At 38.2% G+C, this 18,059-nt stretch overlaps 1 protein-coding gene across 1 annotated transcript in view; it reads left to right on the top strand.

Moving 5' to 3' along the window:
* Positions 1–18,059, top strand: part of LOC125691343 (uncharacterized) — a 211,664-nt gene that overhangs the window by 83,267 nt on the left and 110,338 nt on the right. The window contains exons 10-12 of the mRNA XM_048940609.1: positions 9,595–9,671; positions 12,447–12,564; positions 14,694–14,933. Coding sequence (XP_048796566.1) covers positions 9,595–9,671; positions 12,447–12,564; positions 14,694–14,933 — 435 coding nt within the window. The remainder of the gene's footprint in view (positions 1–9,594; positions 9,672–12,446; positions 12,565–14,693; positions 14,934–18,059) is intronic.

The raw sequence follows: 18,059 nt of genomic DNA, 5'->3' as shown, positions 1-18,059 counted from the left end.
TGCTATCTTTAGGATAATTCCAATTTTTGCTGCTTGATTGTACATTTATTGGTTTGAAAAAGTATTTAATTCACTCTGTGGTATTTACTTTGTATTGAGGAAAAAAAAATCCTTCCCTTCCATCTGCAGGTTTAGTGAGTAACAGATGTACTTTAGCCAGCATAATTTATGATTAGTTAATTTAATCTGCCACAATGACATAAAGTGAGCCTGAAACAAGCTTCTATCAATTTTGCCGTTAGAGGTAACATAATATTTTCAAATGTCTACCAAACTGAGTAATTAACCCTCAGGCTGAGCGAAGGAGTCTAATAGACATCTCTCACATTCCTTTGCTTTGACAAAATGAAAACAAGAAGTGGGAGCCCAAGGGTTAAAAATAACAAATGATAGTTTACAGTGCATGAGAATGGTTTCATAACTGAGGTTCAGAAACACACCTGAGTTAACTCTGCTTCTTTTTAAGCTGCCAAAAATGTCCTCCAATAAGGCATTTGATTTGCAGCATTGGCACAAGAAGGACATCCAGGCATTAACTCTCTACCTTATAGTTCAGTACTCTTCTCCTCTGCTTTTAGCTTCATCATAAATGAGTAGCTTTTACTTAAATACACGCTCAGTGTGTGAGATCATCATGATTGAAAGTTTTTGAAACAGCTGATGCATTTTCTGTATGGGGATGAAAAAGGGCTTTGCAAGATTGTAGATCTGAAACTCTAAGCTGAATCTTTGTTTAATATTCTGTTTTGTGAATGTGAAAGCTGATAGCTGAGGTCAACAAGAAAAACATAAGGGGAGATCCAATAGTTTGTTGTAAAGAAACATTAAGCAGATATCAATATTTGATTAACAAACACATTGAAGTATAGTAAGTTTTGAATGCAGTTCTGTTTCCTGCGGCCTACACTGCAGCCTTAGAGATTTCAAGAAGTGACATTTGCTTTTAATAGAGAAAAATGAACAGTATTAAAAGAAAATCGTAATTTTGGGACTGTGTTCCAGGTGCAACCAAAGCAGGCTATGCATTACCATGAGATAATGGAGAAATACATGCTTATGGGCAGAACTAGATTGTATGGAGTAGAATAACGTACAGAGGAGAGACCTGACATAATTCTGGCTTAATGTGTTTGATTAAAGAAAAGATGCTTTCAAAACATGTGAGACTGCTGAGGATGTAGCAAACACTGGAGACTGAGGTGAGACTGTACTTGGTGACAACACAATCTTGCCAATCCTTGGCTCAAATACCGTGGAAAAGTACCAGCTATAGGATTTTCAGCTGTTTCTGAGCAGAGACAATAGAAGTGACAACTCGAGCTTATGTGAGTTTTCTTAGAAGTTAAAGAGTGGTGCAATTTTAAGGACCAATACTTCCTCAGCCATCGAGGATATCTATTTCTGGTTGGCCATCATCTTCCTATGTCTTGCCCTGTGTCCTTGACTAAGTACATTTTGTCCTCAACTTCTGTCTTTCTCTGTAGAATTCAGATGCTGCATTTAATCCTCTGTGCTGGCATAACGCCTTGCAGGACTTGACCATTACAGCCATATAAATCACTTTTCATATATGTCTTCAATAGAAATTAATGAAGAATCTCTGGAAGCAAAGTGCAAGCTTTACTCTTTGGTATCAGGAGCTGAATGGTAGGAAATGAGATATTTATTGCAGGTTGGATAATAGTGTGATGTTGCCTTTCATTGAGAGATTTACCTTTTGGTTAAACAGCAGTTAATGCCTCTGGGCCTTAGACCTAATATTCTTACAGGGCTAATGTCATCATCCTTGCCCTGTCAGAGAGATCAATTTATATGATGATGTGATTATTAGTTTTCCATTGATTAATGCTGGATAATGTGGGTAAATTTGGTACTGTGAAAGACAGCGATGTATCTTTCCTCTAACAAATTCAGTGGAATAAGGCCTCAGTCATATAAAATACAAACACACATCTACTTGCGTGTTCTACACCCTTGGATAATGCTGTCATTTTTATCCCAATGGTATCTACAGCCCTCCCCCTCACTAAAGCTGTAGCCTGTTAAGTATTGTACCATCCTGTGTGATCATCTGTGTGAATATGATGCACGTGTGAATATATGCACCTAAAAGCAATCTGACTTTTCTGCACTGAAACCCAGCTGCTCCTTTTTGACATTGCCAAGATTTTATATGGCTATGAAGTTCCAATTAGTCATTTCTTTAGTTTTATTGAGAATTGTAGGTTAAAAATACAAAAGTTGATAATGTTTCTTTTACATCACACCTTAAAGGTGGGTTATTTTGCTGCAGCTAAGCTACTTATGCGCTACTGTCACCTGAATTTCAAAGCTTCTCCCTGGTCTGTTAAAATCATAGAATCATAGAATGGCCTGGGCTGAAAAGTAACTCAAAGATTATCTAGTTTCAACCTCCTGCTATGTGTAGGGTCACCAACCATCAGACCAGGCTGCCCAGAGCCAATCCAGCCTGGCCTTGAATGCCTCCAGGGATGGGGCATCCACAACCTCCTTGGACAACCTATTCCAGTGCATCACCACCCGCTGATGTAATGATTTCCATTTCATTTATGTGAAGTAATAGGAAATATGTGCGTCTCCATTTTACTGAGGAAGAAGGGCACAGATAGACTGAAATCTACACCCATCAGAAGTAGCACTTTGTCTTGGAGTGTATCTTTAGGATACGCTCGTCAAACTCATAATAGTCCTGCTAGGGTAGACTGCTTTGGGACTGCAGGAAAAGCACAGTGCTGAAATCCAAGCTTGAGGGGAAAAACACAAGGTGAACTTCTCAGAGCCTGGGATATCAGGTTTATTACATTGGACTCTGTATTGTCTTACTGCCTTGTGAGACTCTATGACCATCAGGGAGTCTATGGCCACTCACAGGGCAGACTCGAAGCCAAACCATATATGCAGCCATGGGACTTCTCCACAATGGCAGTCTGACATTTCTAAATATCTTTTTTTCTGTCAGGCTTACTCCTGCTTCTTCAGTGGGAAGCCTGGGAGCATTCCAAAGTTCTAAGGCTCCTCTCTATTGCTTCTGAACACTCAGATTTTCAGATTTCTTCTTCTGGAGGCAGAGAGAATGGAAGGGGACTGGTGGAAATGAATCTCAACAGAAGCAGAATTCCGCAAAAGATGTTTTACATGTTTGTCGAGGACCTGTCGCTGTGCTGTCAGGAAACCGCAACATTGATATAGCTGCTCTTTTTAATTGCAATTCTCTTTTGATTGTTTTGTGCAGGAGTTATATGAAGTTTAAGTCAAGTAAATGATTAGGTAGCAGTAATGAAAATATTTTATACTTCACTGAAAAGGGTTTCATTTATTTTTTACTGCTTTATTTTTTTTTTTAAGATCAGAAGGGAAATTAAATAATTAAAACAATTCTTGATATTCTATTGAGCTGTAACAATGAACTGTACAGATACTGTAATTGATGATACTGCATTTACTGCTGCTTAAGGTAATCTGACTGCTCAGCTCTCTGGCTCATTATCCTAATACAGACTCAAGTAAGGAAGTCCATTTCTATGGTTCAATAAACAGAGGCTACTGTACAGATTTGTAAAAGAGTATTGGTAACTGCCAAGTCCTACTGAAGTTACATCAAATACCAACACCTGTTAAAAGAAGCAGAACTCACATTAATACGTAAAGGAATGAAATAGCACTACTGATGCATAGAGGCATAAAGTGTGAAAAACTAAATAGAATGAAAAAAAAGTCACTTATGTATATTTTCCAGATTCTTTTCCCAGAGAAGTTTTATTTGTACTTTTAGTAAAAATAAATAAATAAAATTAAAAAAAAAAAATAATAAAAATATAAATCTGTATCCCCAGCTGTAGCTAAGAGAACTGTAGACTAGCTTTTATACCCGGAAACTCCTTAGAAGAGCTGATAGACTATGCAAGTCTTACTGAAGTACAGATAATTAATTGGTCTAAATGTTGTACGTTTTTCCTTTTATGGTCTTACGCTAGAGTTGAATTTGCTGAAAGGAATCTATTCTTATTTTAGAGTTGCATTCACTGAGAGAAATGTGTACTTTTGAGCTCTGCTTCATGGTATAGAATAATTTAGTAGTGAATAGACCTACGTAGTAGACCCTTAGAATGGACACGGGTTTTGGAACTAATGATTAGAATGAGAACATATCATTGAATGTATACATCTCAGTATGTTTCTTCATAGCATGACACTATGATTTCATTGGTCATGTTAGCATTTGGGGAACAGGTCAGACCAACGAAGCCTACATTACAACTGGAAATTATGAGCTGACTGCACTTTTTACTTAAAGTAGAAAAGGAATGGAACAAGATACGGGCTTGCAGGAGCAGACCTGTTCTCTGTGGGGAAAAATTTCTAGACATTTCAACTAGTAATTTTCATTGTTGTATTTAAGTCACTTATACAGTAAAGTGTGCCTAAATTATCTCCCTTGCTGTATTTTTCATATACTAATGGTTGGTGAATGTTTCTTAATTACGAAGTGTTCAACTGTATTGGCATGCTTGAAATAGAAGATGACGTAAAAGCCAATATAAAAGGAAGTTATTGAGTAAAAATAAAGATTATTCTTTTAGATTACAATTACGCAGACAAATTTGTGAGGCAGTGCTGTGTTGTCAGATGGAAAAAGGAACAGGACTGAGAAAGATGTGGACTGTAACCTCAGACCTAAACATCGGTTTTTATGGGGCTGTAACAAGCAAATTTGTTACTATGACTCAGTTTTGCCTATCTGCAAAACAGACCTAAAAATAGGTACCAGCTTTAGGGAGAAATGAGAGAATTAAAGGAGTAAAATTTCATGAGGGACTTTGAAAAGTCTACAGAAATAATAAAAACATTCTGTGCTGAAATTAACAAACATTTTTAAATTAAGGAAGAATGTGGGGAGGGGGGAACCACAAAAAAGTCTCAGTATTTCCAATCAGTATTTCCTTTCAGTTTCTCCTTCAGTCATTCATGTCATAGTTTGCATAGTTTGCTGCTGATATCCAGAAAATAGAGAAGTAGAACCTGGATTTGTTACTTAGATTATTTTCTTTCTTTCTTTTTTTTTTTTTTTTTTTTTTTTTTCTTTCTTAACGTGAACTACCCATTTTAAATGTAAATTAAAGGATTGACATAGTTCACTTGGTTTCCAATGTCTTTGCTTGTGCTAAATGAATTTGTACTGCAGAGTATATATTGCCTAACAGTGGTTATCATCTTCCACTATGTTCTGAAATTTTGGCTAAGATCACCCAGATCTTCTTAGTAGCTGCTGATTTCTAGGCTTATCTGGACACATCTGAACTAGCAGAGCTTTCACAGGGTAGCACATTTATGCTTAAAGTCTCTTCGTCAATTGCAGGAGTCACTGCAGCATTGTACATTTTCAGTGCTCTGCTATGGTTGTCAGACACTCTGATAAATGGCCTTGCATACACTTGTGACACACTGTAGATTTTGATGAGGACATCAAAGCTTTATGACCTTGATGCTATGTCTTCTCAACTGTGAAATGAGAAGCATTTGAAGGAATATCTAGTGGTCATGGAGAAACTACAGGTGGCCTCTCTGTGTACGGCATGATAGAAATGAGAAGGGCAAGTCCTCCCTTGTGAGGCCAGAGAGGAAAAAATTCATTTTGCAGGAGCCGTGTAGCTCTGCAGCAGAGATCCCTCCAAGGTTTTCTTGGAGCATCTTAAGAGAAGTAACTCAATTTTTTAAATTTCTTTGTATCATTCCTCTTGGATCAAAAACCTGCATGAAAATATCTGAATTTTATGGAAATTCAGGAATTTGTTTAGCATATTTACTTTACAACCAGTGTTCAACTTTCTGTAGTTGTTCAAAATTAGTGTCTTGAATTTAATACTTATATTTTACAAGATGTCTAGCTCTGCAACCATATACTGCTTTTCTATGTTGATTGGTAGCTCAGTCTTCACTGCTGAAAGGTTATTAGAAATGATGCAGAGCTTTACAAATTTATTGAAAGGATCAGCCTATAATGTCACTAAATGTACCCATTTTACTCAGCGTAAAAAGGCTGGAGCATGACTAAACTAAATCTCACTTTGAGATTTCTGCAGGATCAATTCTGAAAGAGCACGAGGTTTTTTTGTTTGTTTGTTTTTGTTTTCCCTAGCTGTTATGAGTGTCACAGTTGTCTAAGTTTTAAATTTTATGCTCGTGAACAGTAAATTAGTTTAATTTTCTCTTTGGAGGGAAAGTCATGGCGGAGGGGATGCTTTTTCTTTTTCCTTTTTAAAAGCCTGACTGAGTGTTTCTGGCATGTTTTTGGCAAAAAGCACCGTGAATAATGCTACCATGTACACAGGATTTTGACACAACTTTAAACGTGTTTTGTAGCCATCTCCCAAACAGGGTCAATCAAATTCCAGTATGTGCAGCTCTCCAGGCAGGCATTATCCAGCTGCTAGGCTCTGCTTTCAATGACAAACGATTATGGCACTTATCTCTCAATACCTATTTTCCTTGTGATCTCTTTGCTTTTAACATGGAGAAGATAAGTCTCTCAAAATCACACCTTGCACAAAAGTTAACATATTCTTTCTTGACCTCAAATGGTTCTGTGCTATGCAGTGCTCTAGATCTTGAAAGTTCCTGTAAGTGAACTTCCTCACAGCAGCCAGAATGTGGAGGAGGAGGGCTGGGTGGCACTGGTGGGATGACTAGAGATGTGGTGTTTGTTTCTAGTCCTGACAACTGTTTGCTAGGTGAGTGTGAACTTGCACCTCACTTCTTCCACATGTGAAAATGAGGAAGACAAGATTTCACTGCAAAATGTTTTGGGATGAGCAGATGAAAACCCTGAAAAACTTTTGTTTGGGTGTTTATGGGTGGAATGTCAGCCCTTTGGCCTTGTTTCTACCTGCGCTGTGACGTACTGATGAGGGATTTCTGAAAGAGAGGAATGAAGGTGAAGCACTGGGATTCCCTGTATGTGGAATAAATGCCTGTGGGCAGTGGGAGTTGCTGGAGATCCTACTTGGTAGTGTCGTCACACTTCCTCTGCTGTGCCCCTGTCTTGTGGGGAAGAAGGTGAACCCCCACAGCTCTTGAATTTGAATTTGAGCTCACAGCTCAAGGTTCCCACTGGCTGCTTCAAATTAAGACAAGGTAAATCTCTTAGCAGAAGCTTGCAATAGCAATACTAAGTATGCACTGAAAAGGGAAGGGTGAATATTTTATGACAAGACTTTGCTAAATGATAGAATACCAATCATGTTTTGCTTAAAAGTTTGTTGAATTTTGTGTGAATCTTTTCAGTGAAAAGGATGTCTTTGGAAAGGATTTTTTGGATTTTTTTCCAAATTGAAAATTGCTACAGGAATCAAAATTTACTGTTTGTGAAATAGTTTCACAATGAAAATTGTCAGTCAGCACTGATTAATACCATTGAGTCAGGTTCTTGTTTTTGCCTACTGTAGGAACAATACTTACCATTGTTTGTCTCGATGCTGAGCCCGAACTGAAACACTTTGTTCTGTTACTGGTCTTGATCATGCTCTCTGAAATCAGTAGATGAGCCATTTACGTAATTAAACTTCAAGATATCCAACAAGGAAACTGAGAAAGATGTATGAAGAAGGGGACTCCACAGCTAAACTGCTGCCTGGTATCAGGATGGGAAATAGGATAAAGCAGTGCTGTGATTGAGCCCTTCTGTCCTCCAGCAATGCCCCGCTTTCTCCATTACACCTCTTGTGAGCTCTGAAGGATATTCTTTGGTTCCCAGCTTTTAGTCACTTTCTGAAGGGGCCCCTTAATGTCTGCGTCGACATGAAGTGAAACCACATTTCATGCCTTCTTGTTGGGAACACCCATTGCCAACAATGGGTCATTTTTACAGTCTAGACAATGCGGGTGTCATGATGAGAAACGGGCTTAGTTATGTGCGCGATGGTATACGCCATTGAGAAAAGGCTCTTGAGTTTATTCCTGTAAATCTCTGATTCAAGGGGTATTGCAGCAACGATTAAACCACATTAAAAAAAAAAATACACGGGCTGCTCTGGTTTTGAAAACTTACACATTTTTTCCTCTATTAAATTGCTTCCTGGTGATGGAAATGTCTAGATTTTTTTCTTCTACTGCATCTACTTTCCTTTAGCTTGCACACCCCTGAGGTAATTAGTGTAGGTTAAAATTTACATAACTGACTGTGGGGTTTAGGAATAGGAAAGATGTAAATTTATTCAAGGTGGTGAATAATTCATTTTAAAGCAAGTTTCCTGTTTTTTTTTTTTTTTTTTTTTAAATCATGTTGAAGACATATTACAGACTTTTAGAGGTTTTCTGAATAGGACCCTAAGCACTGAATTTTTGATATATTTTATTTCTTAGTGTAGGTAAAGAAATATTAACCATGACTCATTGCACTTTTCCCATTCAATAAGATTTGAATAAACTTAACAAATTTATTAGGTAGATGATAGAGCTTTTTAAAAATTATCATGACACACTGTGACAAATATTTTACTAGGATCCAGAAGAAATAGTTTTAACTCATATTCCCACTGCCACTTCAGAGGCAGAGAGATGGAAAACAGTGTAGTTCATACAGAGAAACCCGATTAATATTTTCTTTTGAATATTCATTATTTAATTAAGATTAGAAAGATAAACAAGGGGATAGGATAGCTATGTGAATCTGTAATATAAGCAATTTAAAAAAAAAAAGTCTATTCCTGCTCAGCATAAGCCAAGACTGGCATTGCCTGAAAGGTGTCGTACTCCTAAAGCTACTTGCCATTTTAGGTGAAACAAGTTTTTTGTGTTTTCTTCTTTATCTAAATACCTACCTGATAAAAACGTCTATCCCAGGCATTCCTAAGAGCTTTATCTGGGGGGTAAATTATGAACTAAACCTTTCTCTCATCTTCTTAACTTTTGTTTTAACTTCTTCAGTCCAAAACTTTAAACGCTCATCCCATCTGCCTCTGAACTCTGATTGGAAACTTTTATCATTAACCATTCTTGAGGATATTGAGCACTGTTGCTCAGTGCACTTTCAAATGCCCCAGCTGTGACAGCCCAGACTGCCCTTACCAGAAAGCTCCAAACTCTACCAAAGCAGAGATGGGACTGGAGCCAGCTCCCAGCCCTTCCTAAATGGTGTAGGTGGTGATTCACCAAGCTGCAGAAAAACTCAGTGCCAGCATTCGTGGGAGTGGGAGAAAACATGGGGCCTAGTCCCTGTTCTGGAGGCTTGTGATAAACTTCAGCCAGAAGTAGTCCAAGAGCTTCATGCCGGACAGCTGTAGTAGAAGTGCTGGGGGAGATGATGGCTTATCTAAGTTAGCCTCCCATTAGTTGCAACATCCAAAAATATCAGTCCCTCTTACCCAGTAATGTAGTATATATATGCAAAAGTATATGAGAGAAAAAAACAAAAGAACATAATGGAATAAAGTAGTGATAGCTCAAATTCTTAACTGCTTCTGAAAAGCTTCGACCAGAAGACTTAATGCAAACCTTTGGAAAATTGTTTATTTATGGCTTTTACTTCCATGATTTTTCTTGGAAACGAACTGAATTATTGTTATTGTTTGCTTGTAGGACTCAAAGCACCACAAAGAAGCCTCCCACCACAATAAAAAAAAATTGCAAGCCAGGATTCACAAGCTCTTTCAAAGGTACGTTAGATAAGGGCTACTTTGTACTTCCATCCAATGTACCAAAGGTCTTTCAGTGCTTTATAGATATTAATGAATGAAACCTCTCCCATACAAAGGAACTCAGGCCTAGAAAAATTAAGCCTGATCTTCTGAAAGAAGCCTCTGTTTTGGTTACCTCCATTTTCAGATACCCTGCTTTGGTCTGCAATTAAGTGCTATACACAGTGCACTTCAAAAGGTGACCAAATGGCTTCTCCCGGTGCCCTTCATCCCTGCCTCTGAGTTACCCCCAGAGAATGAAGGAAATATGAATTGGAGCAATGTTTTCATGATCAAGCTATGCATGACCTTCAGATAAATACATGCGTCAAATTACCTGTAAAGAAGTGAATGGAGGAAATAAATAACCCTCATGGATATATCTAAGTATAGCTAAGGAACCTCTTTTTTCTGTGACAGCTGATGAGCGTGCTGGAGAGCACAAAAGCAGTCTAACTTGACTAAATTATGCTCTTGAATCTAATACCCAGTGAAAAGGGAGAAAGGAGGAAAACGGTACAACCCAAAAAGAGATCAAATGCGGTTATTTAAATGTTTGATGTTCAGTAATGGAAACTGTTTACCTTCATAATTGTGTATTAGCAGCTAATAAAGGCAATAGATACAGTAGTTTAAAAGTAATAAAATCAACAACAAAGTGTATTTAATTTTAAATTGAATTGCAAGCAAATGGGCATCCTAATGAACCTCTGTGTCAATGCAGCTCTAACCAAATTAAATGAAATAATTTCCATCGTGAGAAGCTAAATAAGTACAAAGTTACAAACAGATGATTCTTCCTGAGGAGAAAAGTTAACTTCTCAGATATTTCAGCTCTAGGAATTAGCTAATCACATTCAAGGAGCATCTTCTGCTCCTTCCCTTAAGGGAAACTTAACCCAAGTCTACTTGAATGCAGCTCAAGAAGAAAACTTTTAAAGATGATTGACCATGCATTTCTTGTATTCAATCCTGAGCATCATGGTTTCTTGTCCTTTCTTTTCATCAGTCCTGGCTTAGCCAAAATTTCCAGCTGTATTATTGGCACAAACATCTATGCAGGCCTTCCAGCTAATTCAGCTGTTGCCTGTGCATTTACGTGATTCAGTTCTTCTGGTAGGGAAATGTGGAAAGCAATTTAGCTTTGTGCCAGTGCTGATTTTACCGATGAAAATGGATATCTATGTTTCTAAAATAATAATTTTTAAAAGGAATAGAGAAAGTCTGAGTAGAAAATGGGTGGAAGCAATGGATCAAGAACTTAGAGAAAGAAGTATCAGCTTTAGAAGAGTGGAATTCAAACTAAGTCGCATATGTACACAAGACTGGGATGTTTAGCATGATTGCCAAATCACTGCAAATAGTTTTCTTAGTAAAGAACCGTGTTAATCTTTCTTCTAACATTATCATCTAGTCTGCAAAAGTGGGAATAAGAATGTAGATGCTGGAATTGAATTTTCCAAAAGCCAGACAGAAAATACTGAATGGGAATAGTCCAGAAGTGCAGCCAGGCAAAATTTTGTTGTTTGTGATATTTTTTGCCTTCATGAACAGCAGCTTTCACCTTTTTCTTCTGATGGTGATTAGAAACTTAGATGATACATGGGTTGGCAGTACAAAAGGGTTTGTCCCCTGGTTTTCTGTGTTGTCTGTATGTCCAAGCTAATCCTGAATTCCAGTTGTACCTAGTACAGTGATTTCTCCCTGCCTTTGAAAGACTTCTCTTGCCATGTTGCAGGCAGCTCCTGTTACTGGCCCTGGGCCACAAATTGCCAGCTTCTGAGAGCTTAGGGCCATTCCTGTTTAGATACAAGTGCAGAGCAGGGACAGAGGAATTGCTCCTGGTTCTGTGTCTGTTGAGAAATTGAACGGGATTGCCAAATCACAAAGTTTTGTAGGGCTTATTGTAAATGACTCAGTTATGTGTTTGCTCCTGCTGTGCACTAGAAAACAGGGCTTTTCTCGTAGGTTACAATACCTTTCTTGCATGCTGTGCATTAAGTAATGTAGTGCTGGGGTGTCTGGTGAAGGTCTGTACTTATGCTATTTCCTGGAGTTCTGTATTGATACAGGTACCATTCCTAAACAAGAATTCTTTGTGGAGGTATAATTATCCCAAAAGTTACTTTAACAAAATGTTAACACGTGAATGACAAGGAAGGTTTAATGGTTCACCTACAGCTGAAAACCTGTGCATGCATATGTATATATAATACACACACATATATGTATATATACACATATATTAGTTACATACGTAATACTAATTTAAATTAGATTTATTAAAAAATATAAGACAAATATAAAAATACAAGACAGTGTCAGAACAAAAGTAATGTGTAAAATTGATGAAGGCAAGCCCTTTCCCAAAGCATTGATGATTCTCAAAAACATGTTCCAAAGATGTCCATCAGTCCTGAAAAGTGTCAACAGAGGTAATGGGTTCCCACTTCAACATAGTTAATTTAGAATCTGAGCCCAGAAGTTCCTTTATGTCAGCCTGTGGCACAGACTGACAAGTAATGTGCATAGTACCAAAGCTGTGACTGCTTTTCGCCTCTGCTGCTTCTTGAAGCCTAGCCGTTTCTCCATGTAGCACACCGTTGTTTCCCCTGGGTGCCCTGCAGGGCTTGTGATACATTCAAGGAAAACATCAAACTGCAATATAGTTCCAATGGCAAGTGTTTCTCATGTCTGCATTGTAGCTGATTCCTTTTCAGTTCTTCTTCCCTCTTTCCTTTGTAACTGCTGCAGAGAGGGAAGCCAGCCATTGGCAGCGGAGGTGAATGGATGTGGAGAAGTTCCAGGCAGCTCTGGTAACCTTGCAGGCATGAGTACTGGATTAAAAGGAGCAGCAGAACTTTGTGCAAAGGTGAGGTCCTCCATGAATTCTCTTTCACTGATGCAAACTGCTAAATGACTGGATTGATCGTATTGCCTTTGTCTATACATTTTTTTTTTTTCCTTTCATAGTTTAAGAGGATAGAATTTAGCAGGTTTGAAAATATGCTTTCCAGCAGTGGTAACTATACGCTTAAAGAGAATGTCTAAAGCTATTAATGATGAATCATTTGGGCATGGCAAGAGTTCTTCAAAACAGTTTGTCAGCGCTGGCCAAGCAGAGTCTTTCAACAGGAGATGAGACAGCTATGCCACCATGCAAATGAGACAGGCTTGAAATATGATGAATCTTCTATCTCCTTTTCCTACTCGACTGACACTCGCTTTGAGGAAGGTTGTAAATGCAAGAGAGATTGTGGTATAATTCCTCAGACTGGCGTTTCTGCCCCCCAGTCACTATTCGATTATCTTCCAAATTGCTGTGTTTCAGAGAGATAAAGATTTTTTATGGCTTGCTGACTTGAAACAACCAGAAGAGCCAGAAAAGAGATGGCTAACCGGCCATGCATAGTAATTCCATTGGTAAATGACAAAATCTTTGTTTGTATGACATTTCCAAAATTACTACAGAAGATGAATCTAAAATACAAAATGTCACATTTGGCATGCAAGACTATCACAATATATTTCAGTATAAAATTCATAGAGGCGTTTAATTTAGAATGTGTTTAATAACGAAGTCTGCCTGCATCAGTAATCCTGCCTTGAGGTTTAAAAAGATTGTCTTATTTATTCACATAATGTTAATTTTTTTATATATGATTTAGAAACCAAAAATATTAAGGTTAAATCTTCATTGTTAATTAAGATTTTCTAATTAAGCTGAAAATAATTGTCATTCAGATTAGTTGTTAAGTATGGTTTGTGTTGAAAAACAAAAGAAGTTTAACAAATTCATCTGTTTATTTAACTGCTTCATTTAATTCCAGAAGCTTTCTATCTATATGGAAATATGGTATCTCTCCCAAAATAAATCCAAGGCAGGATTAAGGAAGAGATTATTATTTAAACTGTAGGTTTAAATTGCAAGACTACTAAACCCAGTAGTTAAGGTAGCCATTTGATTCTAAAATGTGGCACGGGTTCTTGTATCACATTACATTAGAAGGAGATGACTCTTGTACTAACATTTTCTCAAAATAATGAGAGGAATGGATATCTCATTGGGGAAAAATCACTGCTGATTTGAAGCACTAGATAGATAGTTACTGTAGAAGCCATTGAATTTGCTGAAGTCAACAAAGGAGCCAAAATGGAACTCCCTAATTACATGCTTGACCCTGCAGGTTGTATTTGGGCAGCGCTGATGTGTCTTCTGTCATAGTGGGATGAACCCTACACCTTCACACGGGTGAACCATGCAGGCATTATACTGCTGTGCTTGCTTTCCTCTGCCAGCCTCCACACTACAAGCTGAGTGTACAAGAAAAGCACCAAAAAGTCATTTCAGATATGCAACACGTTTATTCCGTACTAAATATTCTGTAACTTAGACAAACATCTTGTCAACAGCAAGCAGCTGTTGGATTCTTTGTATGGTGTTGGATAAATGTACCTGTAGGGAGTGGTTATTACACTCTACATGCATTGCACTTTGATTATTATTTGTAAGAGAATCTGATTATATGATAATCAGAAGGCGAAAGGATACTCTGCTTATTGCACAGCACTAATAGCCTTGGCAATGCTAATAATTAGTGCAAGAACATGGCCTGCCTTGTCTCTCCATGCTTGCAGCCTGCTCATCGGATCATGTTTTGTGCTTGTCTTACAAGGCGTAATGTATCTTTGAAGATGTTTTCCAGTGAATTCTGCCTTACAGTTGTAGACTAATTGTTTCTGGTGCCATACTTTAACAGCTCCGCCTTCCCCTTGAGGACACTGCTCATTTTATTAGCAGTATTTCTATTATTTTTTTTAATCTGTCATCTCTGTGACTTTTGCCCTCACTAATTGCAAATCCTATGTTAGCAGTAGGTAATTGCAGGCTGAACAAGAAGCATACTTATGGTAGTTGTTTGCTTGAAGAAATTTGTTCTGGCTAATTGTATGGTTAGCATCAACCCAACCCAGGTCAGTAACTCAGAGCTTTCTCCTTAGGTTGACTGCTCCAAGACACCGCAGCCGATAGAAGTTCACATCAAGTGCCTGAGGGGAGTGAAAGATAAGGTCCCCAAAGGCCATTATACCCTGAAACTTTCTGTTCTCACCTGCCTTGGTGGTGACTTGCTACAGTGGCCCAAACAGCAGGAGGAGCCTTCGGCCAGATCCACTTTACCTGTTAGTCACGATGGAAACTTCTACAATGCTGAAATGTACTTTGGACAAAGTATCAAAGCGGTAAGCAATACTTCTTAAATATGCTGTCTTTGCTTTGAAAGTTAAAACACATCCTCTCATTCGTTCTCCTTCAGGCTCAGATATTTAATGCATTCCATCATGTTCATAATTTATTTAATAATTTAAGGTGCAATTTAGGAAGGTGCAATTTTTTTCCCCCTAGGTTAACCCTCATCACTCACTCTAAAAGTGCCAAATATACAGTACATCATGTAGTATTGTCAGCTAATTTTAAATTTTACTTTTATTCTCTCTTATCTATGCAGCTTGTCAGCTATGTAATTTGATTTCAGTAAAGTAGCTTTAGAATAATAAATGAACGAGTGGGTATATATAAACACATGAATGCCCAAATCCTTCTGCGAGTTTTTAGCTCCATTGACCCCTATTTGCCAAAAAAGCAGCATTTGGATTATTTTGGAAGGAACCCAAATACTTGAGGCTCTATTCTGTCTTTCGCGACTGAGGCACACATATTTTCCTGCCTAAGCATGCTGTGCATGGCAGGATTGTTGTGTGTCAGTTGCTCACTCTTGTAGCTAATGCCTAGTGCTGGTTGAAACATTGGTCTCAGTTAAACTCTCTGGCACAAAAAAGCTTCTTTACAATTTGGAAAACAATCCTGATTTCTCCCAATGTCTTTTTTTTTTTTTTTTTTTTTGTTACGAGACATTGGTAGAATGGAAAGGACATCTTTTCCATTTTCAATTACTATTCATTTTACTGTACAACATGACTGGCAGATATCTTTCCTTCATACCTTCCATTCTGTTAAGCGCTGTGTAGATACAGAATAGAAAGACAATCCCTATCCCTTTCAGATAAGCAATTTTCATGTGCAGTGATGATGCTTTGAGTTATTTGTCGATATGTCATTTCATCTATTGGGTTTGTGATATGTAAACTGCTACTAACTCACTATTTCTGCTTCTTAATTGTTGATCATTTGTAATAGAAAATGAACACTGCGTCTATAAATACAGCTGTTGACATGAAAATAATTACTTGTATAAAGAAAGAAATTGTGCATGTGACTCTTACGTGATGTTAAAACAAACACATACGTCTGTCAGGGAAATCAGTGATGCCAAGTTGAGATTCCTCTCTAGTTGAGATATTCACAGCCTTGAACAAAAAGTGTCTTCTCAGATTTCAATGGAAAGACTAAAAGCAGTACTACAAATTGACTAGGGCATGCCCCACCTTTTGCAATCAGCATTGTGCTTCTCCTGGGTCCTGCTTGCTGCTTTGCTCCCCTGTGAGAAATGTCCCTTATTGAAAACTACATGGCTCTGTTCTCACAACTGAGAGCTTTCGTCCAGCAACTCCTTAGTGCAAAAGAATGCCTGACACGGTTTTTTGAAGTGTGTGCGCACAGTCTTCATACTTGGCTTTCTGTGAGTCTCTGATGGGTTTTGTGGACTCCTCAAAAACTGCTTACAGGTGCATACTTCAGCCAAAGGTCTGCGAGAAATGTTTGGTAGTTCTAGCAGTTTTTCCACAGTTTTTTCTTTGAATCTCACGCAGGACATTTAATTACATTCTTCAGCAAACTTCATTTTTAGGCTAGTAAATCAGGGTGCAGGCCTCAAGGAAGTCCAATTAAAATGCAGGACCAGTTGATCCGCTGTTGATTTCCTGTCTTTGTTACTGTATAACGGACAGGAAGAGATTAATGTACTTTTAGAGAACCTGTTTCATCTGCTTGTTCCGAAGGTGTGGGCACTGTATCCTGAACACTTCTACCTTTCTGCTTTTCTGCTATTGCCACACAATCCTGAGGTATGTTTCAAAAGAAACCTTTAAGATCTGTGCTGAGATGAGGGAAATTTCAGGCTGCAGACAATTAATATCTACTACAAAAAATTAGTGCAAGTAGTGAGGTCTTATTGGTGAAATCCAGCTGAGTATCTGGGCTTGATTGCAACCATGTATACAGTACTGCTTCCCTGGGACATATTAGGGGGGGAAATGGGGAAATGCAGGAGCTCACACATGAAGAATAAGCTTTTGTTTTCATTGGCTGGAATAATGATAGGAGTTCAGTGTAAACATGGTGAAAAGGAAGACATGCATGCTTGATATTGAAGGAAAAGCACAGTTTTAACTAATATATTAGAGAAATTGTTCCAGAACACTACATCCTTCCAAAAATAATAACCCTGTCATGTCGGCAAAGTTGGTGTCAGCATGGGTTACCTGCTGCGTACAGAAAGTGCTGGTCATGTAAGTTAGATCTGCCTCAGGGCTAGTCTGACTTGCGCACCCGACCTTTCAAGAATGTTTTTTGTTCATTAATCAATGTTCTTTGCTCCAGCTTGCCAGCTCCCTTTCCTTCACTGTCCTCCTTTCTAGTTTGTCAACCTACCTCCCTCTATAACCTCTGCCTGCATACTAGACAGTGGCTCCTAATAGTTCCAGTTGAATTTTATTTGATTTTCAGTAAGGCCAGATGGTCACATGAGTTTTGTTTTTTGTTTTTTGTTTTTTTCCTCCCAGTTAAATTATGCTGTACGAAACGTATATGAACACTTTGGATGGGGATGAAGTGTTACTGCTGTTTCAAATGGCTCCACCATTTCAGGAATGGCAGCAAACAGCATGATCTGAAGGGGATTTGTTTTAGACCCATCATTTCAAAGACATTTTCACTTCTTTAATTTATGCAAAGCGACTGTAGACTTTCAGTGAGTTAATGCTGTCTGGTTTAGATGAAGCAGGAGAAGAGGAGGCTCTGGGTACACCTAATAGCAGCCTTTCAGTATCTAAAGGTAGGCTATAAGAAAGAAGCGGACAGGCTCTTTAGCAGACTGTGTTGTGATAGGACAAAGGAAAATGGTTTTAAAGTAAAAGAGGGGAGATTTAGATGGAATATACGGAAAATATTTTTTACAGTGAAGGTAGTGAGGCACTGGAACAGGCTGCCCAGAGAGGTGGTGGATGCCCTGTCCCTGGAGGCATTCAAGGTCAGGCTGGACAGAGCACTGAGAAACCTGATGCAGCTGTAGCTGTGTCCCTGTTCATTGCAGGGGATTTGGACTAGATGACATTTAAGGGTAAGTTTCTCCTACTATGAGAAGTGAATTTTAAGGCAGGTGTCTCTACTTTAAATATTTGCATATTTTT

Source organism: Lagopus muta, chromosome 3 (assembly GCF_023343835.1).
Source record: "Lagopus muta isolate bLagMut1 chromosome 3, bLagMut1 primary, whole genome shotgun sequence".
Classification (NCBI taxonomy): Eukaryota; Metazoa; Chordata; class Aves; order Galliformes; family Phasianidae; genus Lagopus; species Lagopus muta.
The sequence above is the reverse complement of the archived record's forward strand: the minus strand, read 5'-3'. Positions and strand labels throughout refer to the sequence as shown.